This window comes from Anabrus simplex, chromosome 2 (assembly GCF_040414725.1).
Source record: "Anabrus simplex isolate iqAnaSimp1 chromosome 2, ASM4041472v1, whole genome shotgun sequence".
In the NCBI taxonomy this organism is placed as follows: domain Eukaryota; kingdom Metazoa; phylum Arthropoda; class Insecta; order Orthoptera; family Tettigoniidae; genus Anabrus; species Anabrus simplex.
This window is the reverse complement of record NC_090266.1, coordinates 1,149,468,221-1,149,495,587: the sequence shown is the minus strand read 5'-3', so window position 1 is coordinate 1,149,495,587 and position 27,367 is coordinate 1,149,468,221. Positions and strand designations below refer to the sequence as shown.

Here is a 27,367-nt window from a genome sequence, read left to right as displayed (position 1 = left end):
AGGTCTGGTGAAGCCTTGTAAGAATAGAGGAATAACCTCTATTCGGATTCTTGAAGGACCATCCTCCGAGTGACCAGAGGCGGTAGGCACTCATTCCCGCTATTTCCTTAGCATGTAAACGTAAGGGGGGAAGACCTAGGATGGCCTCCATTGCACATAATGGTGTAGTATCCAGTGCCCCTGTTATTCCTAGACACGCAAGTCTTTGGTCACTGTTTAAATTGGTGGTCACAGTTTTACTCTCCGAACCTGGCCACCAGACTAAAGATGCAAAGGTGATCGTGGGCCCTACAATAGAAATATAGAGCCATTGGACCACCTTAGGCCCTAGGCCCCACGTCTTTCCGACGGCCCTCCGACAGGCCCACATAATCATGCGAGCCTTATCTACCTTGTGGTCTATATGTTTCTTCCAACTCAGTCTTGCCTAGGTACTTAACTGAGGTTGTCTTAACTAATTTTTTTCCAAATAAGAAAGGCTCTGACAGTCCGTCTAGCCTCCTCCTGGTAAATACCACAAGCTCCGTCCTGTCGGGATTAACCGACAAGTCCGTGTCGTGGTACCATCTTTCCACCCTATGTAGGGAGCTCTGTACGAGCTCTGAAACCGTACTGGGGAAATTTCCCACCACCATCAGGCTAATGTCATCTGCATAGCCTTGGGCGGATATTCCTCCAACATTTAACCTGGTACCGGTAAGTAGTTCATCCACTACCAGACACCATAATGTTGGTGATAATACTCCTCCCTGTGGACACCCCCTGTCTATATTAGCTCTCAACATTACTGCGTTGAGGGTAAACAGAACTTGACGGCCCTGCAGTGAGGCCATAATCCATTTTATGAGCATCCTGCTCACTCCTCTTCTCTCTAGACTAAGTTCTATGGAGCTCAAAGATGTGTAGTTAAAGGCCCCTTCTATATCTAGGAATACAACCATAGCAAGTTGTTGCTGATCCAAGGCACTCTCCAGCCTAGAAACTAGCTGGTGTAGTGCCGTCTCAACCGACTTCCCTGGTTGATATGCATGTTGATGAGGATGCAGGGGACAGTCTCTTAATACTTTCTCCCTGATATGTCTATCCACAATTCTTTCCAAGGTCTTAAGAAGAAAAGACGTTAAACTGATGGGTCTATAATCCTTAGGTCTAGTATATGAAGACCTTCCGGGTTTAGGTATATACACTACCTTTGCCTGACGCCACAAGGAGTAAACGTACCCCATAGTGAGACAGGCTCTAAAAATTCTGACCAGGTATGGTATAAGGACCCCACCCGCTTCTTGAAGAAGCGCCGGGAAGATCCCATCCATTCCTGGGCTTTTGTAGGGGGAAAAAGATTCTAATGCCCACTTCACCCTTCTTGGGGTAACAATCTCTGCGGCTTCCTTCCAGCCACTTCACTTCACTATTCGTGATTGCTGAACCTGGAAAGTGGGCATCAAGCAGTAAGTTCAGGGTCTCCCTCTCTGTGGATGTATATCCACCCGAAGGTGACTCCAGTGAGCCCAGCCTTGCCCTTCCATCCAAGGTTAGAATTTTATGAAGCCTTGCCGCTTCATGTTGACTTTCAATGGAGTCACAAAACTGTCTCCAAGATTTCCTAGAAGCCTTTTTGACTTCTGACTTGTACCTTCTTTGTGATTCTTTATAAGAATCTAGGCTTTCTTGATCCTGAAGTTCCCTGTATTTATTCCACAGCCTTCGTGTGTTTCTCCTCAGGTGTTCAAGATAACTATTCCACTTGAAGCTTCCTGTTACTCTTTTTGCCTTAACAACTGGGCAGTTTAATTCATAAGAGGTAACCAGTGTCTGTGTGAGAAAACTCACACTGAACTCCAGCTCCTCTTTGTTCTTAATTATATTTGAGGGTCCTCCTTCCAGTCCCCTCTTCACGTCCTCCCTGAAAGACGTCCAACTGGTTCGTCTAGGGTTTCTATAAGGTGGGATCTTGAAGGAGCCCTCTATATGAAACACAATGTGTCTATGGTCTGACAAGGAAGGCTCCAAAGAAACTTTCCAGTCTTTAAATTCCTGTATGATACCCATGGAACCCAGGGTAAGATCTATGATCCCCTCACTCCTGTTATTGATGAAGGTCATTGTGGTAATTTGAAGAAGTACTGCACTGGAAAAGCGATCAGTGGTGAACTTACATATTTCATTTCTGTGATGTTTAGCCAAATTGTTGATGGTTCATTCATTCCCGGATTTTCCATTTTCCCGTATTGTTCCAAAAACGGAGAATCGGGGGTCCACTGTAGTAACTTCGTGGAGGCTGCGACTAACAGTAATAGGGAAGGTGGCAGACACTTGTGGTCAACTGAGAGTTGTTGTACACAGAAAGGTTCATCGCTTACGGGGATATCTGTGCACAAACCATGACATCATCTATATTCACATGCGTATAGTCCTCAGGATCACAGCACAAAATTCAGTGCGCTTCCTGGATTGTCAGTCAATATGAACAGCTGTCAGTGTAACAGAGCTTCAAATATAAACCGAATGCTTTTGATAGATTGATAAAATCAGGTAGAAACAAAGGAAACAATTTTGTATTATCCATGAATGCCTGAAAATGAAATGAGAACGAACTGTTCACATGCTAATGTGCTCCTGAGAGCCCACTGCCACTGTTTAAATATACAGCAAAACCTTCCATAATGGACACTCTCTCAACACAGAAAAATAGCCATGCCCAGGCATATGCCAATATCCATTAACAGATAATGAGAAAACATGGCTGAACAGATTTCAATGAGCAACCACTCATTTTCAACCATACAATGACAGAACGGCATTTCTTATAGGAATGACAAATTTCTTACATAATTTTCTCATTTTCTTCAAGTATTTCCAAGGTCTTCAGCTGTGTACCATGTGACAGGTAGCATGGATACAAGATGCTACACTACGTACCATGTAGTGGCTGGTATCATCGCCATTAGTACTATAGTGGGAGAATCACGAGATTCAAGCAGCAGCGTGTTAGTATGAGCTGCGATTTGAAGCTTAGTTGACATGAACTCGTGGAGGTAACCTATGGTAAAAGAGCAACAAGATTTCACTGAATTAGGTAGTCATCATCCTGACTTTTTTTTTTCCTTCTTTTTTACAATTTGCCTTACGTTGCACCGACACAGATAGGTCTTATGGTGACGATGGGATGAGGGGATGGGAAAGGTCTAGAATCAGGAAGGAAGTGGCCATGGTCTTAATTAAGCTACAGCCTGGTGTGAAAATGGGAGACCAGGGAAAACGATCTTCAAAGTTGCCAACGGTGGGATTCGAACCCACTATTTCCTGAATGCAAGCTCATAGCTATGCAGCCCAAACGACACAGCCAACTCGCTTGGTAATTCAAACCTCAGCAGCCTTGATGAAAAGCCAGCAATAATGACATCAGGCTATCACAACCCCCTGTTTAACCCTAGAACTGCTGCAGGTTTATCTGTCAAATGCTGCAGTTATTTTCCTCAATATACACCACGAAAATAAAACATGCCTAAAATCACATATTAATCCTAATAAATCCATATTATACACCAACAAAAAACTGAACGACTGATCTACATGAAGATGACAGAAATAATGAAAAATATTATCACGATTTCTATCGTAAAATATATTTACATAATATTTAACAAAGGGAATTATTGAACTATTTTTCTCTAAGAAAAGAATTTCTGATAGATAATTTATTCCTGAACCATGATATTTTGAAACACATTAGTATGTTCCTACATATTCCTTCCTCCCTCCCACAGTTCTTCAATTTTCATTTTGAATGCTAAGTAAAACGCAATTTTTTCTCGAAAAGGATTTTGAATTCTTTTCATGAATTTTGAACCTGCAGGTTATTTTAGTTTTCATAGGTCAGTTTCTTTCTTCCTGTGTTGTGATCAAAGTCCTTATAAGAATCTATAAAAATATCAACAGTTCACACTTATCCCTTCACTGGCATACCTGCCAACTTTCAAAAAGAGAAATCTGGAAGATCCTCAAGCGGACAATTTTCAACACCACGCGCATGCGTAACAGTCTTGAGACATAATGAAAAAGGATGTCGGGAGAGGGGGGGTAGATTTAAACAATACCAATACAAGTAAAATACAGTAGAACCTCGATGCATCGTTCCCGGATCTGTCGTTTTTCCGTATTCATCGTTGAATTTATTCGGTCCCAAAAATGTCCCATATAAACCAATGTTAAATTTCACCGCGTCTATCATTTCTTGAACTATTGTTTTATCGCATCGATCGTCGAAAAATTATTTGTCCTCGGTCACAATTTTCCCGCATTGATCGATCGTATGTAAGAAAAATATACGCAAAAGTTTTTTTAGAGGGACTGTTCAATACTCTTAGCATATAATTGTTGCAACCTGTTACGCGACAATGTACAAGCGATTTGGAGATTCTATCCTTGAACAAGGATCTTGTAGACTGGAGTGTTGTGTGCAGGTTATTCACGCGCAACCTCACTACGAGCCTCCTGGTGCAAACAGTTCTCCTCGGCCCACTAACCGACCCCTAGAAGTATTCACATTTGAAATGAAAATCCACAGCCAGTTTCCAGTCATTCGACCGGGTCAGGAATGGAATGGAGTCCCCATCTAGCGGCGAGGATAGGAAATGTGCCAGCTGCCGAAGCCTGTCGCACTCCGCGGGGGCAATGATTAACGAAATGAAATTGGTGAGTGTTGCTGGAATGAAAGATAACAGTGAAAACCAGAGTACCTGGAGTAAAACCTGTCCTGCCTCCGCTTTGTCCAGCACAAATCTCACATGGAGTGACCGGGATTTGAACCACGGTATCCAGCGGTGAGAGGCCGGCGCGCTGCCGCCTGAGAATGGAGGCTTTGATGTACTCTTATTTACAAGAATTAAAACGTAGACAGCGTAAACCGCAAATTTGCCACCATTTTCGGTGTTAGTATGGCTGGTTAGGACTGCCAACTTCGTTGAAAAAAAGAGAAAATCGCAGGGTGATTAATCATGTCGTACTTGTGGAGTGTGTAGAATGCTAGAGGCCTGTTGACCGTTTTGTTGTCCTCTGTCCAATAGTCTTGTTACAAGCCGGGCCTAACCAAGCCAGACCAATAATCTTTTCTCATACCCTAGTCTTGTAACTAGTTCCTAAGTTGGCAGCTTCACAAAAGCCGCTGTGACATCGTTCGAGACACGCCGCATTGAATTTCTAACCTCTGTGACATCGTCTGAGCTGTGGGAGCCGCGCTGTGTTAGGTATTAAACCCATTGTTTGCAAAGGGTCTACGGAATCTTTTCCTAAATACAGGTTATCGCCTTAATATCCACGTATATCTTTAATTTGCAATAAGAGAACTGGACTTAAAGGTTTTCAATTATTACAAAATGTGTAAAGAAATGTGAAACGAAACGGCGTAAAAGTCACGCTTTTTATTTTCATCTCGTAGGTCTGTACCATGGTTGCAATATTTTGATACCGGTATGTATAGTATGAGCTAAATGATTACCACGTGTTGGCCTTTGCTTCCAGGGGTCTTGATTGGGTCGAGGATTTTAACTTTCTTTGGTTAATTCCAATGGTTTGGGGGCTGTCTATTTGCCGAATTAAAGATTAGAATTCATCTTAGGTAGACCACATTTTCATATGCGTGTAGATCGCCTATCATGCGAGAACTTGAAAGACCTGCACCCGGCTCCGGAGGCCATGCGCCATTATTGTTGTTTTTATAATAGAGTATTACCCCGCATTTACATTCCCAGCTTTTACGTTTTCCCGTCTTTTACAACATTTTTTGTTGGTCCCCTGAGATTTCCTATGCTCACAATGTATTAAAATCCTCAAATTTACGTTTGCGACATTTTATGCTTCCGCCATTTACGCCACAACAGGCCGTTCAAGAGGAAAAAATTTGAGGTAGAATGGCGTCGCAACTAACCTAAAACGCTTTGAGTAACCATGGCATGATGACCAAATCAAACAACCATGGTCTATAATAACTCTTAGAACTCTCAGTATTGAACTTCCGCGTAACCAATGCCATGCATTCTTTGATATCAGGTGTTTTCCACTACGTCCTGAACCTTCTTTTCAAATCCGACAACAATAAAGTGCTCATTAATCTTTCAAGAAGAAGAATAAGAATAAGAAATACAATGAGTTGAATTAACAAAATCGCAAAGGAGGATAAGAAGAAGATATCAGATGTTTGCTCTATTGCTAAGTACAGTATAAGCCACAAGAAGAAGACGTTATCAAGTGATTCTGTGTTTGTCTTGCCCAAGTTCGTTATTTCACGGTTATTGTTTTACATTTGCATTTGTTGTTGGAGTTGTTATTGTCGCTGATTCGTCACATTTACTGTATTTTTGTTTTTCGTTACATCTTTTGTTCTTGTTATGCGAGTCGAGTGGTCAGAGTGAATTGCCGCGATCTTCCTTTCCCGTCGTGTGTATTTGTTAATCCTTCTTTGTTATCGCTTTATTGTTTCCTGCTAATAATGGAAAAAAGGAAGGAAAGAAAAACTTTCACTATGTATGAGAAAGTTTGAATATTGGAAAAGGTTGATTCGTACCGTGGAACACGTGTTTCACTGGCAGGCGAATTGCAGCTTCCTGTATCCACGCTGAATACAATTATTGTGAAAAACAGAGGAAGCATTACGTCAAGTGCTTCAGAATGCGGACCAAACTCCAAGAAAAATAAGTATGCGCCATACTGCAAATACGAGAAAATGGAAAAAAAATGTAAAAAGGTGGTTTGAAACTTCAAGAGCCGCAGGCATTCGAATTGATGGTGTACTCTTAAGGGAAAAGGCGCTTCAAGTGGCAAACATTCTTCGCATTGAAAATTTCAGTGCGTCCAATGGCTGGATCGACCAATTTAGGAAAAGGTATAACCTAACTTATAAAACTATTTGTGGGGAATCTAATGCAGTTAGTGATGAAACTGTGGAAGAATGGACCGACAGAAGATTGCAGGAGCTGACCAAGGATTACGAACCCAGGAACATTTTTAACCTACATGAGACTGGACTGTTTTTCAGTGTGCTGCCCAGCAAGACTTTGGCATTCAAAGGAGATAAATGCCACGGTGGGAAACACATCAAGATGAGGCTCACAGTGATGTTGGAAGCCAATGCTGATGGCTCTGGGAAGCTCCACCCCTATGTGATAGGGAAATCTAAAAAGCCTCGTTGCTTCAAGAATGTGCGATCATTACCTACTGCCTACGATGCCAACCATAAAGCTTGGATGACCTCAGATCTTTTCCGACAGCAGTTAATTGCTCTGGATTAAAAAACGGGTGCGCAAAATAGGAAGATCCTTCATTTCATCGACCGTTGTCCTGCACATCCCGTGGAGGTTTGAGGAATGTGCAGTTAGAATTTCTTCCTGCTAACTGCACAAGCAAGCTACAACCTATGGATTTAGGGGTTATTCAATGCTTTAAGTCACTTTATGGGAAGAACCTGGTGCAGCGAATTTTATTCCTTGTGGATGCTGGAAAGGATCTATCATCATTTAAAGTTTCAATCCTTGATGCGCTTCACTTCAATGCAGAAGTCTTGGAAAGCAGTGAAGCAGACTACCATCGCAAATTGTTTCTTGAAAGCAGAATTTTTTAAGAATCAAGCCGAATCTCAGCTGCCAGAAGTAGTAGTAGTAGTAGTAGTAGTAGTAGTAGTAGTAGTAGTAGTAGTAGTAGTAGTAGTAGAGGAAGAAGAAGAAGACAACTTGCTACCTGATGTATGGAGAATGTTGCAGTCAGACTGCACTACTGAAGATTTTCTTCGGGTAGATGATTCTGTGATCACTGCAGAGGAAAAGAGTGTGGAGGAGTTGGTTGCTGAGCAAACAGCAGCCGAGTCTCCCACCAGTGACAGTGATGAAGCAGAGGAAGACAGTGAAGTGATGCCTACCAGTTCTGATGCAAGTGCAGCAGTGAATGTTTTACACAGGTGTCTGTCATCTGTAGAGGAGGGTGAAAATAATTTTCATAACCTTTATGAGCTTGAAAAACAAATAGAGATCATAAGAAATGAGAAGTGTAAACAGAGATCGATTCTGGAATATTTTGGTAGGAAGCAGTGATTGTGTAGTTTTCCATCTGGAATAAATTTGTGTTGTTGTAAATACAGGTACAATAATGTACAATAGTAGCAATTAAAATGTTTCATTCAGAGAAAATACTGCACCTTAAATAATTCTATAGCCATTCTAAGCAAGTAAATGCTGTAATAAAAGAATATATTACACAAATTTTTAACCACCTACCGGTAACCTTCTCCTGGGCAAAGGATGAGCAGAATTACAAAGGCAGTGTAGTCAACAGTTAATACAGTACAGTAATTAAATTACATGGACCTTTTATTTGAGGCAAGTACAGTAAATCGATTGAGACTGAAATACTCTATAAATTAATAATATGCATTTGTGTAACATTTACCTCCTTTTCCAGAACACTTTTATATATACCTGTACAAGGTGTTCCCCCCGATTTACACTTTTCCCCCCTTTTACACCAATATTCCTTGGTCCCTTGAAAAGTGCAAAAGAGAGGTAATACTGTAATAATATATTTACATAACGAATAATGTCCCAATACAGTACCCGTATTTTATTATTTTGCTTTCCCCCTTTATTTTATGTTGCTCCATTTATAGTTTTCCCGCACCCGTCATTTTTCCCCTGCCCCCTGAAAAACGATGCATCGAGGTTTTACTGTATATGGAAATATTCGAGACATTGAAAGTGTAAAAGCAATCTACATGAAAAAGGTATTATGTTTGTCCAAATTCCCTCCTTCAAGACTATGTTACGAGCTGACAAGAGAACTCTTCTATACAGAAGAACTACGTCAAAAACTAATATTGCCGTCTACAGGTGCATTCAACCAGTTACAAACAGAGCTGCAAACCAAGAAGGGAGATATATGGGAAACATTTTACACCACAGAGGCTATGACCAGTAGGGATTGGATGAAGGCAAACTATGAACTCAGGCACATAGTGACTAGATTAGCAACACACAGTTTTCATCATCGTGTGTGTGCTAACAAAACTTTCCACACCCCGAGAAAGGAATGTATATGTGTTCTGTGCGAGAAAACTTGCGACTTATATCATGTGATGACGTGTACTAAAAGACAGATGGAACTAACCAAATTCTGTTTGATGTAATTAGTCATGTAAACATATTTTAATGGCCATTGGCTGCAGTAAAATCTTTGGTTAAACAGTACCGTACCCCTGAAATTAAATACTTACACAAAGTTACATCTTGACGAGTGCTCATCTGTTTTCACTTAAACACTGGGAACGCTTTCCATGATCATATAAAACAAGGAAATTAAGCAAAGTATGCCTCCCAAAAAGACTGATAATATTGTTTCTTAGTTGAACTCATTACGAACACCACTAAAAATACTAAGCAGCATAGAAATTCGTCACACAATTCCACGAGTTTCAGACATACCACCAATGTTACACACGCATACAAACAAAGCCTTTCAGCTGCTACGAAGCACGATGCAGTTACTAAAGTTGTTTTATATAAATTCATGGCCTGCTACTTTTCATGGATTTCTTTTCTTGAAAATCACAGCCTACTACTTGTTTGGGAACATCTCATTTAATGAAGTAGCAGTTGAGGTAGTACAGGTGACAAAAGCATGGTGATTATCGATACATTTACCGGTCGAATTTTAAACACTGCATCTCATATTACCAGCTACTATCGAAAGTCAAAACAAATCTCATTTGACCGCAGAAAGCGAAACCAAGCGCGGATATTCAAAATCCATACAATAACGTTGTTCATCCGTACAACTGTAAAATACACTCAAAATCCGTACATTTTACATTTTTTCTTCAAATACTGATGCACTGCCAATAATAACATAACTTGCAACAACTTGGAACATCATTCCGGTTATCAGAATTTCCCATTACTTCCAAGGTACCTTGTACTTCACTGTCAGTTTCAGTACTTTCAGGGATAATTTCCTCATCGGAATTAACACAATAACCACTCTCACCATCAGTACCGTCACTAAGATCTTCGAAAATCAAGCGCTTGATTTCAGAATCGTCAACAAAGCGGGCTGCCATTTTGATTCTAAGAATATACTAAAGTACTTTCACTTCTACAGCTTAATAAACTTCTCCAGACCGTTGCTTATTTTTCAAAGATTTTTAGAAGTGAAGATAAAATTATCAGTATTAAGCTGGTATTTATATTAGTGTGATCTGGTGTCCGGTTATAAATCTATGGCGGAAGAATGACACCATCCCTCAGAAAGACTATCACACTCGACGAAACAGTGCACGGTCTTCCAGAAAGATGGTCCACAGTTCTAGGGTTAAACCCCTTTTCCTAGAAAAGAATTGGCGAGTGTATTGTATCAGCAAGGTGCATGGTGATTGACTGGAGATTCACTGCAGTTATATTTGTAAACGGTACAACAAACAATAATGAATGCATTGTTCGCAGAAAATCTGAACAGGGACTCAATAGTGCTGCCAGAGTTAGAGAGCTGAACCCTCAGTGAAAGATGTTATTCACTGGACATTAATTTTTAGCTGCTATGGGACCAAAACAAAAGCCATTTAATATGAGAAAAAGTTTACAAAATTAGGTGTGTGAAGAAAACTATAACCAAGATCAGTGCTAGAAAAATGGTAACGGAGATAAAATTAAAAATCTGGTTCAATTGCAGGGTGGGCAAAAAGTCCCTTTACAATATACATAATACATACAATAAGGTGCAGACAAACCTTTCTATGGATTTCCATCTGTGTGCATCCCTCCATGTCCGATTCAAAGGTTTATGTGTCGCAACATTCTTTTGTGCATCCGCTGCAGCATAACAGCGGTGATCATTTGAAATGCTCCTCAACACTGAAATCACTCATAACTGCCATACTTTTACTCTCTGCACTAAACAGAGGGGGAATAATGAAATAACAATGAAAAGCTGGTTTCAACTCCAGAACATTGCCATCAGTTACTGTGTTAAGTGACTGTCTATAAAATAAATCCAGTATTTAAAAAAAGGCTACATATTAACTTTTATAACAGACTAGTGTAAAGGTACTTCTTGCCCACCCTGTATAAAAGAGAAGGCTAGGAAAGCAGCACAACAACTCGGTTAATCAGATTTAAGAGCTTTTAATTGTTAGATGAAAGATCTTTTGTGAGACATACACCATTGGTTTCAAATCTGTCAGTGGTGAGTCAGCTAATATTTTGACAAGCTGAAGATTAGAAACCTAAAATCCCCTCCACTGATGATGGAAGAGAACATGGATGAAATCCGGCTTTCGTAATAGGACACTTTCTGTTTTGTTTTTTTTGCTAGTTGTTTTACGTCGCACCGACACAGATACGTCTTACGGCGACGATGGGACAGGAAAGGGCTAGGAGTGGGAAGGAAGCGACCGTGGCCTTAATTAAGGTACAGCCCCAGCATTTGCCTGATGTGAAAATGGGAAACCACGGAAAACCATTTTCAGGGCTGCCGACAGTGGGGTTCGAACCTACTATCTCCCGAATACTGGATACTGGCCGCACTTAAGCGACTGCAGCTATCGAGCTCGGTGACACTTTCTGTGAGGAGAAATGTTCAGCTATGAAAAGCAAGGAACATTTGGTTTTGCAATTTTGAAGTTTTCTTAGTAATTGCAAAACATGTAAAGAACAATGTGATTTGTGAAAAGTATTCCTAACAAAGATAGACTGCTGTCTGGTGATCATAAAGTGAACAATAGAATGGCAATAAAAGTATGTAAAACATTGCTGAAATTGTGTATTCTAGCTCAACAATCAAACTGATATTTATGATCCTGGAAGTTCATTAGCTTTCATGTGATATGAATTTTAAAATGAGATCCACGAGACATTGTTGTTGTCAACAAATTCATGAGTGAAAATGGAATTAACTGTTGTGTAGCTAGAGCATTCTTGGATTTGCATGCATGGTGCAAGGGATGTCTCAGATTCAAAAAGTCTGGGAAATCATAGTCCAATGCCATTTCTAACTTTACACATACAGCAGAACCCCTATTTAGGGCTTTTACAGGGACCTGACATTTTTAACCTTTTTTATACCTTAAATCAAGGTTTCAGTAGAAAGATCAACTTTTACAGAAAACTTTGCTTATATTAACATAAAGTACACTATCACACATTATTTAAACAGTAACAGTAATAAAACAAGGAAATCTCTACCATACACACTGTACTGTAGTTACAACTTAGTACTGTTTGTGCTGATGATTTCTCTCGTGTTAAACTGCCCCTCCTATCTAAGAAAGAGACCTGTATTGTACCATAACTAGCTTTGGCTCAGATTGTTCTTTGAAAATAAATAAATCAAATTAATTAAATAAAGAATTTAATGCATGCATTGTATGCATGCTTGGGTACAGCAGAACTTAACTGCTCCTTTGCACTATCATCGGATACAGACCTATGCTATTTGCAGAACCAAACTGATTAACTGCTGAAGGCACATACACAAAGAAATGTGGTTGCTAGATGAAGGACCATAATCTCATACACATATCTTCATTGTACTCCATTTGTAAACAGGCTCTGTAGCTTCTTTACGTCGCATACCTCTTAGAACTTGGTCTCCCTCTGTATATCTTAGTTGGTTAAGAAATGGTCTTTTAAGTTATATAGGAATATGTTCGGTATTATTCCTGATAGTGCTGAGCCCATTGTTAACCCTTCCTTTTAACAGTAGGTTTTTGTCAGTGAATACAAAACTGCTTCAGTTTAAGGCTGTTCCTATGTTATACACGATTTTCCATAAAAGTCGGGAAAGGTGCCAAATACGCAAGGAAGAAAATAAAAGAACCACATTAAAATTGATATGAAACAGCAATAGTTTCGCTTAAAAATTCTCACAGATGTTTTCCAAACAGCGGCTTACTCATTAGCATAGTATTTACTAATAGTCTCAACACGCATATTCAGTTTCATGCTTAAAAATTGTAACAGAGGCTTGTGGCAAAAGTTTGCATTTTCTTACTTCAAACGGCATCACCTAACCTCGGTTTACAGCGCACGTATTATGTAGAGTAATGGTAACCTTTTCACTAAAATTTATGTCGGAACAGCCTTTCTGAATATTTAACCAGACAAGAAAGTATATAACCTAACCCCTGAAAATAGTTATGCACTACTCTGTATCTTGAGAAGAAGTATCACATTCTTATTTTATTTCAGTACATAATATTAAAATTAAGCAATCACGTATTTCAGCCTTTATCTCTAAGGAATTAACAACTGCAGTCAGTGCACTTATTGTGAAACCACCTTCTCCCAATGTTTGTTTACACCAGTCTGAATTGTGGAGTGCGGCAAAGCTCACTCGTGCATGTAGTGATGAATCAATACGGAGGATCATCGATCACATTCGATATAAATGCTGGAGTAGTGTATGAATACTGATAACAGAAAAACTAACACGCCCGAATTTGCCTGTAATAACGGATGAATCAGTAAAACGGTTCTCACTGTAACCAAAGGATAAGAGTTTTTGAAGGGCATAATAATATTGTCATTAAAACAGGGTTTTCTTCTACTGTACTATAATGGCTGTGGTGGGATGTGTACCTGAGTCTGACATCTCACTTTAGTTCTAAATTTCTCTTCTGCCTTGAATCATCCTTAGCAAGCAAATGACGTCTTTTTGATAGGTTCTTAACGTCCCATAAACATAATGAATAGAAACAAATACTTGAGAATTTTAACAATTCTTTACGGTAAATGCAGGTTTTGCACTAATGTGAACTACGTTAAACCGAATATAAAACTGCATTGTTTTTATGGAATAATTTTCGGGACTTGAAATTTCTTCCGTTAAATGTGAGTTTATGCTAAATCGGGGTTAAACTGTATGTCTTTCTCAAAGTTCAGCTTCATTAAGCTCAAGAGCCTCCTAAAAATGAAAACAAAGTCTACCCAAGGATTATAAATGATGTAGTTAGTAAAACATATACCTACCTCCACTGAGAATGGTCCTTGAGCTGCAAGGGTAGCTTCCAATGATATACCAAATGATAGTTCACCCAAACAAGTACCTTCTCCCTCCTCAGCATGTCTCAAAATTTTTGCAGTAGCTGAGGGAATGGTCACATTGGCCAGAAGAGTTCTGGCACTGTGTACTACACTACCATCTATATGTATTTCTCCAGCTGTAGAATGAACCAACCACTCAGGAGACTCTGCCCTCAGTAATATGGTGTTTACATTGTAAATATGTATGGCCATAAACTGAAATAAAGGAAAACAAAGCAATTCATCATCACAACAAATGCAGCAAGAAATGGGGTGGGGGTAAGAATGATGATTTATTTCTTGCTTTCCATTCATTTTACATGATAGCATACAGCAACTCAAAAGTTCATAGGTGGGGTCAAACCAGGTTTAATTTCAAATATTTAGTTAAAACTAAACCAGTCGAGACTTCTTATTAACTATATATGCTCATTCTCAACTCAAAGATAAGTAAATAGTAAGCTATACTCTTGCTCAAAATCAAGTTTTACAGGCAAATTAAATGCTGAATCACAAATTATGGTATTATAGTTCGAGAACTCCAGTTACCAGTGTACTGATTTAATTCAGAAATGTTGCTTCATTATTACAATGTTAATGAACGAAGCACAGAATAATTAGTGCTTTTACAAGATACTTTTAATAAACTAAACCTTTAAGTAGAGTTTGAAAAACACTACAGGTTTATGAAATATAATTTTTGAATTATTTAATAATCAAAAGATTAAATAACTATACGTATGAACACTATTTCACTTTTACTTTCTGTTAAGCATTTACATTTTTACATCACTATTAAAAACTTCAAACAGAAACAAATTTAGGGGCTTTCTCCATGCCTAATTGATTACATACTTTCAAATGCACAAACCCATACGATGAAGGATTCTTTCAACACTTGCTAAACAAACTTGTGCTGTAAGTAACTATTCAATAATCGGAAAAACTTAGTCATTAGATTTATCAGTGTCATTCTTTTGACTTATGCAAATTACTTAAGTATCAAACTAATAGAGTAAATATGATGTGACAGCCTACAGAAATGCAAGATAAATTCAAGCTGATCACTGATAGCTTCTTGCTTGCAAAGAGGTGGTGAGGAGAAAATTTAGAGATGTACTGGTATAACACAGAAACCGTATAGAAGTGTCCTGCATATTACACAACCAGTGTTGGTCTAACCAACAAAACATACAACAATAGGAATCTGTGCCAAATACTACATGCAATGAGCAAGGAAGTGTGAAAATAGTAAGACTGAACTGCAATACCAATTCACAAGGGAATACAACTTCTTCTGCACATAAACATGGTTATATTCATAACCAATATTATTCTGCTTTCAAATGACATTTTGGCACAGAGATCACTTTTTGAAGTTTCAGGCCTTTGCTCACTACCCAGTTACAATGCCAAGATTCAAGAATATGATTAAATATGCCTTTTTTCAACAGTGGATACCTGAAGGAAGATCCAGGTTTGTTTGGACAATGATTAAAATATTGCTTTGGAGGAGAATTCACTGACTATCCCACATTTGATGTTTGTAAGCTTCCAAAATTGATTAGAAGTGCACAGTGCAAGAAATCATTCTGTGAAGAACACAGATTACGGTAGCCTGCAATGATTTCCCGCTTCTGGTGAAAACAGCTGGTTCATATGAAAAACAATGTGCTAATGTTGAAAACAACAACCGTTTGCAGCAACACATACAGATTTTATGTAATGAGATATTTTATAGATATCAATGTTCGAGATTTAATGAAAATTTAAGAAAATTTGAATTAATTTCATCATGCTTCGAAAAATTTACCAAGCTTCAAAATACGTGAACAACGCTAATACCTACTAGCATGTAGAATTCAGTGAAAAAAACAAATGTACCGTTTACAAATTAATAGAAAAAATATCCTAAACTTCTTATATTATGCAAATTTACAGAAATACGAAAATAATTTTATCACATACAAAGAAATGGGTGGAATACATAATATTATGACTTACTAATTGGCAAAATACTATGGAGGTAAGACACCCCTAGGTGATGTTATATTGTATCGGTTTTATTGAGTGCTTTAGAAACTATACTGTACTAGCAGTTACCTGCAGCTTCGCTCACGTGAATTTTGTTATTTGATAAAAGTAATCATTCCTCGATACTGTACTTAGAAATTATCTGAAAATCCCTAAGTTAAAAACTCACCAAAAAATTGAGTTTAATTTACCACAGAAACTCTTTGTAAATCACGTTTGTGGTATTCCCTTTTGGGGCTAAAGCGACCATGCATTATAGAACTGTTCATGTGAGAAACAGTCTTTTCTCAAGTAAAAAAAAAAAAAAAAGCATGTTTCTTTATTTTTAAAGGAGATTCCAAACACCTATTTGCACATCAGTAACATCTTCAGATTTTAAGATATAAGAATCCCCATAAAAATAATACAACCTGTTTATCATTTCTTCCTCCCCCCACCCCTAACCTTAAGTGGCTTTTCTAAAAACAAAAAAAATCCATGTTTCTTTATTTTTAAAGGAGATTCCAAATACCAATTTTCACATCTGGAACACCTTTAGTTTTTTAGATATAAGTACCCTCATACGAATAATTCAACTAATTTTTCAATTCTTTCACCCCCCCCCCCCCAATAAGTGGATTTTCCTAAAAAGAATAAGCATTTCTTTCCTTAGAAAGAAGATTCCAAATACAAATTTTCATGTCTGTAACATCCACTCCTTTTCCACACCCTCCAAAAATGAGCCTTTCTTTATTTTTAAAGATTCCAAATATCAATATCCCCTTCAAAGGAAATCATTTTTTTCACCCACTTTCACCTTCCCCCCCCTTAAGTTAATTTTACAAAAACAAAAAACATGTTTATTTATAAAGGAACTTCCAAATACCAATTATCACGACAGTAACCTCCTCAGTTTTTGAGATATATGTACCTCAAAAAAAGAATTCAACTCCATTTCACCCCCCCTCACCCCATCCCCAATTTGATTTTCCCCAAAAATGCCTGTTTCTTTATTTTTAAGGGACATTCCAAATATCAATTTTCATGTCTGTAACACCTTTAGTTTTTTTTAGATATAAGTATCCTTGTACAAATAATTCAACTAATTTTTCAATTCACGCACACTCCGAAAACAAAAAAATACACATTTATTTTTAAAAGAGACTCCAAATACCGATTTTCACGGCTATTACATCTTCGGTTTTTGAGATATCATTATCTTAATAAAAAGAATTCAACTACCTTTGCAGTCCTTTCTAGCCCCTGTAAGTGCTTTTTTTTCCAAAATAAAAAATGTTTCTTTATATAAAAAAGTAAAAATACAGATTTTCACATCTGTAACATGTTACGTTTCTGAGATATACTGTAGATATTATCTTCTTTAAAATTCACTCCGTTTGACACTCCTGTTCACCCGCATTAATTGGATTTTTCAAAAACAGAAAATTACCTGTTTATTTTTAAAGGAGATTCTATGTGCCAATTTTCAATTCTGTGACATTTTCAGTTTTTGAGATATATGTATCCTCATACACTGGATTCAACCTTTTTTGAGCTTCCTTTATGGGATTTTCTGAAAACAAAAAAGTATGTTCCTTTACTTTTAAAGGCGATTCCAAATACCAATTTTTACGTCTTTAAACTGTTACGATTTTGAGATGCAGTAATACTCATTTTAAAAATTCATCCCCTTTTCACCCCTTAGCAAAGGAATATCCAAAAATCCTTCCTTAGTGAGCACCTGATAATAGAAACTGATGATATAGGGGCAAGAACTCAAAAGGCAAAGCTATTTTATTTTGCCTAACGTCGCACAGACACAGATGTCTAATGGTGACGATGGAAGAGGAAAGGTCTAGGAAGTTGAAGGAAGCGGCTGTGGCCTTAATTAAGGTACAGCCCCAGCATTAGCCTGGTGTGAAAAAGGGAAAACACGGAAAACCATCTTTAGGGCTGACGACAGTGGGGCTCGAACCCACTATCTCCTGATTACTGGATACTGTTACAAGTAACTACTCTCATTTTGTTCCGTATTGAAGATACAATAAGTAAAACTCATTCAAGATTAAAATTATTGTGTCCATCTTTTCAATACAAATATATTTTATAGTGATTAAATTCTACATGAATTAGAAACACCAGTTAGGGACATGTTTCGCCCTGGTTATGGGCATCTTCAGCCTAATATTAATCTTAAGGTCAAGAATTAAAACTATAAACATCGGAACTTAATAGTAAACTAACTTAATACTAAATACAATGGTCTTATGTTTTTTACATCGTTTTCAATATGTACAGTATGTACAATATGTACATTAACTTTTCCATAATTTATGAACAATGAATTAATTTATTTTATAATGACTAGACATCCAATTGTAGATTGGATTGATCACAGCGTGAATTGGGGTTTCTCAAATTGTATTGACTAGAGATTTATCACAGCGTGAGTTGGGGTTTTTTCAACTGTCATGGTCGTCTGAGTCGTAAGAATTGTTACAAAACCAGAATCTTGGTTAAAGTCGTTCATATTAGGGTTTGAATCAGTTTGAATATTCCTTTAGAAAGAAGCATGGTTATGTTTTAAGGTTGAAGCATGTATGTTGAAAACATATTGTTGATATCATGCATTGTTCATCGGATAAAAATTTGGAAAATTACGTCATTCTTGTTGATTAACTTCCCATTGGTGCATTGTTCAACCTTGGGAGGAATATGAGTTGTCTGTAACTGGATAAGAGAAAAAACAGGGAATTAGAATGATGAATGTGGAACCCAATATGATAATAATTGCAGTGAGTGTTTATCACATGAACTTACTTGTCTTGTCGACGTTAGCTGGGACCAATTGTTCCGGTTGTGTCTGAACGACTAAGCTTGCTACTCCTAGTGTAGTATTGATGCTGTAACAGAGGGGTGGAACGTGGAGGGGAAGGGGGAGTGAGTTTCAAATTGTGCGTCCGTGTTGTTGTTTGAGAGGTGTTACTTGAATTGGATTGGGCAGGCCTGGCATTAGGAGTGGCTATTGGAGCGCATGTGTTCTGTGATTTAAACATACTGGGAACTTTATTCTGATTTACGGCCTGGATTAACCTCGGAGTTGTCTCATATAACAGATTTTTGTTATCGATGACATCGTTAAGATTATTATTTTTATTATAAGTTTGTTCCAAATAAATGTACAAGTTTTCCGTTTCGTTCAATAATTTCCCCTTGCCTAGGCTTTTAACGATCGTCAAATCATTTTCTATTGAGGTGAACTTATGGCCTGTTTCAGTCATATGCTGGCTCATGGCCGAATACTTGTTATGCTTGGAAGCATTGTAATGTTCCAGATACCTTGTGTAAGAGCTCCTTCCTGTTTGTCCAAAATATTTGAACTCACATTGGGCTCATTTTAACCTATAAACATCGGATCCTGAGTAAATGATGTTATTGTTATTGACTCTTTTGTGGTTGAGGAATATGTTCTGATTATTATTTATTGTCCTGAAGGCTATGTTGACGCTGTGTTTTTTTAAAATATTAGTGATATGGTGGATAGCCGGGCTTTTATACGTAAATGTGGAGTAGCTGTTTGTCTTTGATTTCTCTGGGACTAGGTTGGAAGATAGCCTAATTTTGATCTTATTAATTAACTGATTGATTACATTTACTTTAAAGCCATTGAACCGACCTAACTGTCTTATGTAATTTAGCTCTGTTTCCAAACTTTTTGGCGAAAGAGGAATTTTTAGTGCCCTATATATTAGACTATGATAGGCAGCTAGTTTTTGGGTCTTAGGATGTAAGGACAAATCTTTAATAGTTATGGATGAATGAGTAGGTTTCCTACAAATTTGAAATTCAAAAGTGTTATTCAAGCATGTAATTGTTAAATCTAAAAAATTTTAAAGAATTGTTGACCTCGTCTTCTTTGGTGAATTTGACGTTAGGATCTATTTCATTCAGTGAGACTAATATATCGTTACTGTCAGTAATGTCCTTATTGATGATCACGAAAGTATCGTCAACAAATCTTAGCCTCAAACTAATGCCCTTTATTTGTGAAATTTTTTTATGTTCTATATAGTCCATGTAAATATCTGCTAGAATGCCAGATAGAGGGTCTCCCATAGCTAGGCCTTTCTGCTGACAATATTTACCATTAAAGGAGAAGTAATTATTGTTTAGAACGAAATTCAATATCTTCATGAATTCTTCAATTTCCATTTTACTAAGGCCGCTGTGTTTATTGATGTTGTCATGGATAATTTTAATGGTTTCTTTAGTAGGAATGCTTGGAAACATGTTTGTGACATCGAAAGAACATAAAATATGGTTGGGTTGCTGTTCAAATTTCTTCAATATTTCGCAGAAATTAATTGAATTTTTTAAGGGGGATTTATTGTTGAAAACATAATATCTTCTTAAAAACCTATGAATGAATTTCGATACTTTATAGGTACGGCTATTCCTACAATTTATTAATAATAATTAATGTTATTTGTTTTACGTCCCACTAACTACTTTTTAAGGTCCTCGGAGACGCCGAGGTGCCGGAATTTAGTCCCGCAGGAGTTCTTTTATGTGCCAATAAATCTACCGACACGGGGCTGTCGTATTTGAGCACCTTCAAATACCACCAGACTGAGCCAGGATCGAACCTGCCAAGTTGGGGTTAGAAGGCCAGCGCCTTAACCGTCTGAGCCACTCAGCCCGGCCCTACAATTTATAATGGGACGCATTGGGGTGTCCTTCTTTATGAATCTTAGGTAAAGCACTGGCGGTAGGGATACTGGGGTTCATGTTGAAAAGTCTTTGTTGCTCTTGTTCGTTGAAAAGAAAATCAGAATTTTTTACTAAAGTTTTTAAATTTCGCTGAATTCACAGTGGGATCTTTGTTAACAATCGAATAACTTGCATCATTAAAAAATTCTTCTGTTTTTTGAGTGTAAATCTGTTTGTCTAGTAGGACTGTGGAACCTCCTTTATCTGCCTTTGTAACAATGTTATTGTCGTCTATTTTTGTTTTTAATTTCTGAATTTGTTTTTTATGATTGAAATCAAAACTAACATTTAACTCTTCAGCAAGTTTAGGTAATTTTTTTTTTACTTTGTATCTAACATTGTTTTGAATCTCAATGGGGCTTTCTTTTTGTACGCTGCTTTAATTTCATTTCTTATCAAAATCTCGTTGAACTTGTTCTGAATTCTATCCATATATACCCTTCCACTGATTGGGTTTTAGAAATTTTGGAACCAATTTTTGTTCCAGACATTGTTTAAAATAAGCTATATCTTTTGATAAATTGCCTATTTTGACCTTAAGATTCAAATATCTGTTTAAACGATAATTTGCCTGGTTAGCTATCAAGTTACAAGTAACTAATCTCATTTTGAACATCAACCAGCAGAAAACTAAATATATGGTTGCTGGGAAAGCACGCAAGGAGAACATGCCAGCCTCAGTAAGGACATTACTGACAGTCACGATATATTAGTCTCACTGAACGAAATAGATCCTAACGTCAAATTCACCAAAGAAGACGAGGTCAACAATTCTTTAAAATTTTTTAGATTTAACAATTACATGCTTGAATAACACTTTTGAATTTCAAATTTGTAGGAAACCTACTCATTCATCCATAACTATTAAAGATTTGCCCTTACATCCTAAGACCCAAAAACTAGCTGCCTATTATAGTCTAATATATAGGGCACTAAAAATTCCTCTTTCGCCAAAAAGTTTGGCAACAGAGCTAAATTACATAAGACAGTTAGCTAGGTTCAATGGCTTTAAAGTAAATGTAATCAATCAGTTAATTAATAAGATCAAAATTAGGCTATCTTCCAACCTAGTCCCAGAGAAATCAAAGACAAACAGCTACTCCACATTTACATATAAAAGCCCAGCTATCCACCATATCACTAATATTTAAAAAAAACACAGCATCAACATAGCCTTCAGGACAATAAATAATAATCAGAACATATTCCTCAACCACAAAAGAGTCAATAACAATAACATCATTTACTCAGGATCCGATGTTTATAGGTTAAAATGAGCCCAATGTGAGTTCAAATATTTTGGACAAACAGGAAGGAGCTTTTACACAAGGTATCTGGAACATTACAATGCTTCCAAGCATAACAAGTATTCGGCCATGAGCCAGCATATGACTGAAACAGGCCATAAGTTCACCTCAATAGAAAATGATTTGACGATCGTTAAAAGCCTAGGCAAGGGGAAATTATTGAACGAAACGGAAAACTTGTACATTTATTTGGAACAAACTTATAATAAAAATAATAATCTTAACGATGTCATCGATAACAAAAATCTGTTATATGAGACAACTCCGAGGTTAATCCAGGCCGTAAATCAGAATAAAGTTCCCAGTATGTTTAAATCACAGAACGCATGCACTCCAACAGCCACGCCTAATGCCAGGCCTGCCCAATCCAATTCAAGTAACACCTCTCAAACAACAACACGGACGCACAATTTGAAACTCACTCCCCCTTCCCCTCCACGTTCCACCCCTCTGTTACAGCATCAATACTACACTAGGAGTAGCAAGCTTAGTCGTTCAGACACAACCGGAACAATTGGTCCCAGCTAACGTCGACAAGACAAGTAAGTTCATGTGATAAACACTCACTGCAATTATTATCATATTGGGTTCCACATTCATCATTCTAATTCCCTGTTTTTTCTCTTATCCAGTTACAGACAACTCATATTCCTCCCAAGGTTGAACAATGCACCAATGGGAAGTTAATCAACAAGAATAACATAATTTTCCAAATTTTTATCTGATGAGCAATGCATGATATCAACAATATGTTTCCAACATACATGCTTCAACCTCAAAACATAACCATGCTTCTTTCTAAAGGAATATTCAAACTGATTCAAACCCTAATATGAACGACTTTAACCAAGATTCTGGTTTTGTAACAATTCTTACGACTCAGACGACCATGACAGTTGAAAAAACCCCAACTCACGCTGTGATAAATCTCTAGTCAATACAATTTGAGAAACCCCAATTCACGCTGTGATCAATCCAATCTACAATTGGATGTCTAGTCATTATAAAATAAATTAATTCATTGTTCATAAATTCTGGCAAAGTTAATATACATATTGTACATACTGTACATACTGTATATATTGTAAACTATGTAAAAAGCATAAGACCATTGTATTTAGTATTAAGTTAGTTTACTATTAAGTTCTGATGTTTATAGTTTTAATTCTTGACCTTAAGATTAATATTAGGCTGAAGATGCCCATAACTAGGGCGAAACATGTCCCTAACTGGTGTTTTTAATTCATGTAGAATTTAATCACTAAAAATTATATTTTTATTGAAAAGGTGGACACAATAATTTTAATCTTCAATGATTTTTACTTACTGAATACTGGCCGCACTTAAGCGACTGCAGCTATCGAGCTCGGTGAAAGGCAATGAAAGTGACATTCATCGTCCTTGAACGGGCCAGCAGGAAAATACGACTGAACATCAACCAGCAGAAAACTAAATATATGGCTGCCAGGAAAGCACGCAAGGAGAACATGCAATTAAACTTTTCAGAGAGTTGAGCAGTTTAAATATTTGGGATCGACAGTCACCTACTCAAATGATATATCCTATGAAATTAAACAGAGATTAATAGCAGCCTATTTTGCTCTAACAAGACTTCTCTCCTCAAGGCTGTTGACTTGTACCACCAATTAAGCATCTATAAAACACTTATCAGACAAGTGCTTATGTATGCGTCGGGAACTTGGCCATTAATAGCAAAAGATACCAGAATGCTGGATGCCTTCGAAAGAAAGATACTTCGAAGAATCAACGGCCCAATCTACGAAAGAGGAACATGGCAAAAGTACAGTCATGAACTGTAGACCATTTATAAACATCGACCTATTAGAAGAATAGCAAAATCAGCCAGATTGTGGTGGGCCGGACACGTAGCATGTATGTGTGATGTGGAAATACCAAAAAAGATATGAAACGGAAATCCAGGGGGACAGAGAGGACGAGATGGATGGAGTCATTGAAGATCTTTGATAAACAGGCTACAGAACGCGGAAAGCTTTAGGGCTGGATCAAGGTAAATGATGGAAGATTGTTGAAGGGGCAAAGGTTTACAATGAACTGCAGAGCCATAGAAGAGGAAGAAGAAGAAGACTGATAACAATGAACAGAAGAGTGCCAAAACATGTTAGCTCATAAAAATATCTGAAGAATGGAAAGATAAGCACAGTCCTTAGATAAATATATCTTACAAGGGACCATCAATGTTAAGATAACTTGAAACAGACGTACAGTATACACCATCTGAAAGAGCACAATGAAATATGTAAAACTCTCAAATATTACATAATAACGTGCATGTATCTAAGAGTTACAGGGCAGTAAAGATGTACGGGTGAGGGTCGTCAGTGTCCAATCAGAGTGAAGTTCTTTTGAAATGCTGACACGATCGAAGGAGAAGCGGGGAAGGGGGGAGGGGGAGAGAGAGAGAGACATCACTGTGAGTGCAGCTATTTTTACTCAGGCAGAGCTGAACGATTTTGTACGGAACTTAGGTCTCACCAAGGAAAAGAATGAGACTGTAGGACGGAGAATGAAAGAAAATGCTGGCACCAGGAGTGGTTTTTAGTCAGTACAGGAACTGAGAAAAAGATTTCCATAATTTTCTCAGAATGGAAAACAGGTAGTTAATGCTGTGATGTATCAGGATTAATTCTTCGGTCTAGTGGTGAAAATTATGATAGTAATGACTTGCATTTATCGACGAATCGAAGAGAAGCCTGAAAGCAGGTTTACTACATAACAGAAGCAAATTTCCTTCGATTCCCATTGGGTATTCTGTTCTTCCCAAAGAAACTTATGAAAACTTTCACTTGGTTTCAGAAAAAAAAAAATATCAGGGTCATCAATGGTTATTGTGCGTATGGAAAACTAAAGGAAACTGCTATCTTGCTAGGCCAACAAGCAGGTTACACAAAATGTCCTTGCTTTTTGTGTCATTGGTATAGTAGAAGTAGAGATAAACATTCGACAACAAAAGAGTGGCCTAAGAGGGAATGTTTAACTTCTGGAGAGAAAATTGTAATTTGCGCTAATCTGGCTGATCCTAGGAAAATACACACTAGTGTCCAAAAGTTAAGCATAAGTTACAAGTAAGCAGGGCAACAGGAAATAGATCACAAATTGCACGACATATGCACCTACCAACCTTACGTGATCGCTCTGTATAGTAAAGGAGTGTTCCCTGCTTTGACTAGCGGCGTAACCACAAAGTAAACACAGCCAGTGCCTGCGCCCCATATTCTCTCAGTCGTGTTTGCCCTGTTATAGTGTGCGGAGTGTAGCCTCATGGTGAACGTGACAACATAATGGCACAACGATGCCATGAGGACCCTGTTTTGCAGGGTAGAATACTCGGCCACCTGGAAGCAAGCCAGACAAAGACCAAAGTCGCCGTATCCTCGAATGTGCCACAAAGTGTCATTTCCAGGCTTTGGAAATGATTTCGAGACACAGGAGATGTTAGTCGTAGGCCAGTACCAGGTCAACCAAGGGTAACCACCCCACAGCAGGACCTGTATCTGGCCTTAACTGTCCAACAAAATCGGAGTGCACCTGCAAGACAGCGGAGCTTGCAGCCGTCTCAGGGGTTGCTGTTTCCCGGCAAACTGTGTACCGGAGACTCAGAACAGCAGGGCTGTTTGTCCGATGTCCAGCGGTGTGCGTCCCACTCACTCCAGCATAGAGACTGGCCTGTTTACTATGGAAAGGTCAACGTCAAAACTGGACCATTAATGAATGGAGGCATGTGCTCTTCACAGATGAATCCCGCTTCAGTTTGCAGAATGATTCCCGTCGCACATTAATCTGGATAGAACCAGGTAGCCGATACAACCACACGAACATCGTGGAACGGGACCAGTATGGTAGTGGTGGTGTCATGATGTGGGGTGGCATCAGGTTGAATGGCCGTACGGACCTGCACATCCTCATGGGTGGTCCGAGGAACACTGTTAACGCTTGGAGATACATGGATGCGGTACTGAGACCACATGTTCGACTCTTCGGAGGTGCAGTTGGTCCAGATTCCTCTTAATGGACGATAATGCCCGACCGCACCGCGCTGCTCTGATGGATGAATTTCTGCCTGGAGAAGACATTCATCCATCGCATGGACTGGCCAGTGAGGTCTGCGGATCTAAATCCTATAGAACATGCCTGGGATGCATTGGGGAGGCGAACTGCATTCCGTCAGCCTCTACCAAGGACCCTCCAAGACCTTCGCATTGCCCTTTTGGACGAATGGGATCGACTGCCAGAAGAGCTCTTGGACCATCTGATAGAGAGCATGCCACTTCGCTGTGAAACGTGTGGCCGTCAGGGGTAACCATACACCCTATCAACAGCATATTTTGTTATGGAAGACATTGCCAAGTTTTGTTAGTTGTTGTCAAGGGTGTACCTTAGCTATCAGAACCTTTCTGACACTGTTTTGTTGTTTTTTTGTTTTTGTTTTTTTGGAGTTGTCTGACATGGTGTGTGAGTCAGCTTCCGTTTGTTCAGCAATCCGTCTGACATTCCTATCAGGCAGTATGGCCTCGTTTAGTGTTTATGCTTAACTTTTGGACACTAGTGTACTACTACCCCTTGTGCATATCAAACTTGGGATAATTAAGCAATTTGTAAAACCACTGGACAAAAGTGTTATGTGCTTTGAGTATTTAGATTTCCGATCTTGTCAGAAGCTAAGATAAGAGGGAGTATTCAATAGACTGCAGATCATTATCCTTATGAAGGACACTGCATTATTGGGCACTATGAATGATGCTGAACATCAGGCAAGGTGTGTTTTCAGAGAAGTAATCAATAAATTTTCAGGAAACTTAAAAGATGTGAACTGTAAGACAATTGTGAAAAATATATTGAAACGATTTCAAGCTGTCGGCTGTAACACGAGTTTAAAACTCCATTTCTTGATCAATCAACTAGACTATTTCCCTGACAATTTGGGTGCCCTAAGTGATGAGCAGGGTGAAAGATTTCACCAACAAATAAAGGAAATGGAAAGAAGATACCAGGGACCGTGGAAGTACCGATGTTGGCTGACTAGTGCTGATGCTTGAAGAGGGAAACTACAAAACATGACTATGAATGTCAGTTAACAAAACCTTCTAGGCAAAGAAAAATAATTTTTCTTCAAGTGGTGCTTTGTAAAGGCATGTAGATAGTCTGCTTTATGTTGTACAAGGCTTTTATTCTATTCTACAG

The 27,367-nt window shown here is 38.2% G+C and overlaps 1 protein-coding gene across 1 annotated transcript in view; it reads right to left on the bottom strand.

Moving 5' to 3' along the window:
- The window catches only part of hob (hobbit), a 460,559-nt gene that overhangs the window by 386,183 nt on the left and 47,009 nt on the right, over positions 1 to 27,367 (bottom strand). The window contains exon 4 of the mRNA XM_067142110.2: positions 14,004 to 14,273. Coding sequence (XP_066998211.2) covers positions 14,004 to 14,273 — 270 coding nt within the window. The remainder of the gene's footprint in view (positions 1 to 14,003; positions 14,274 to 27,367) is intronic.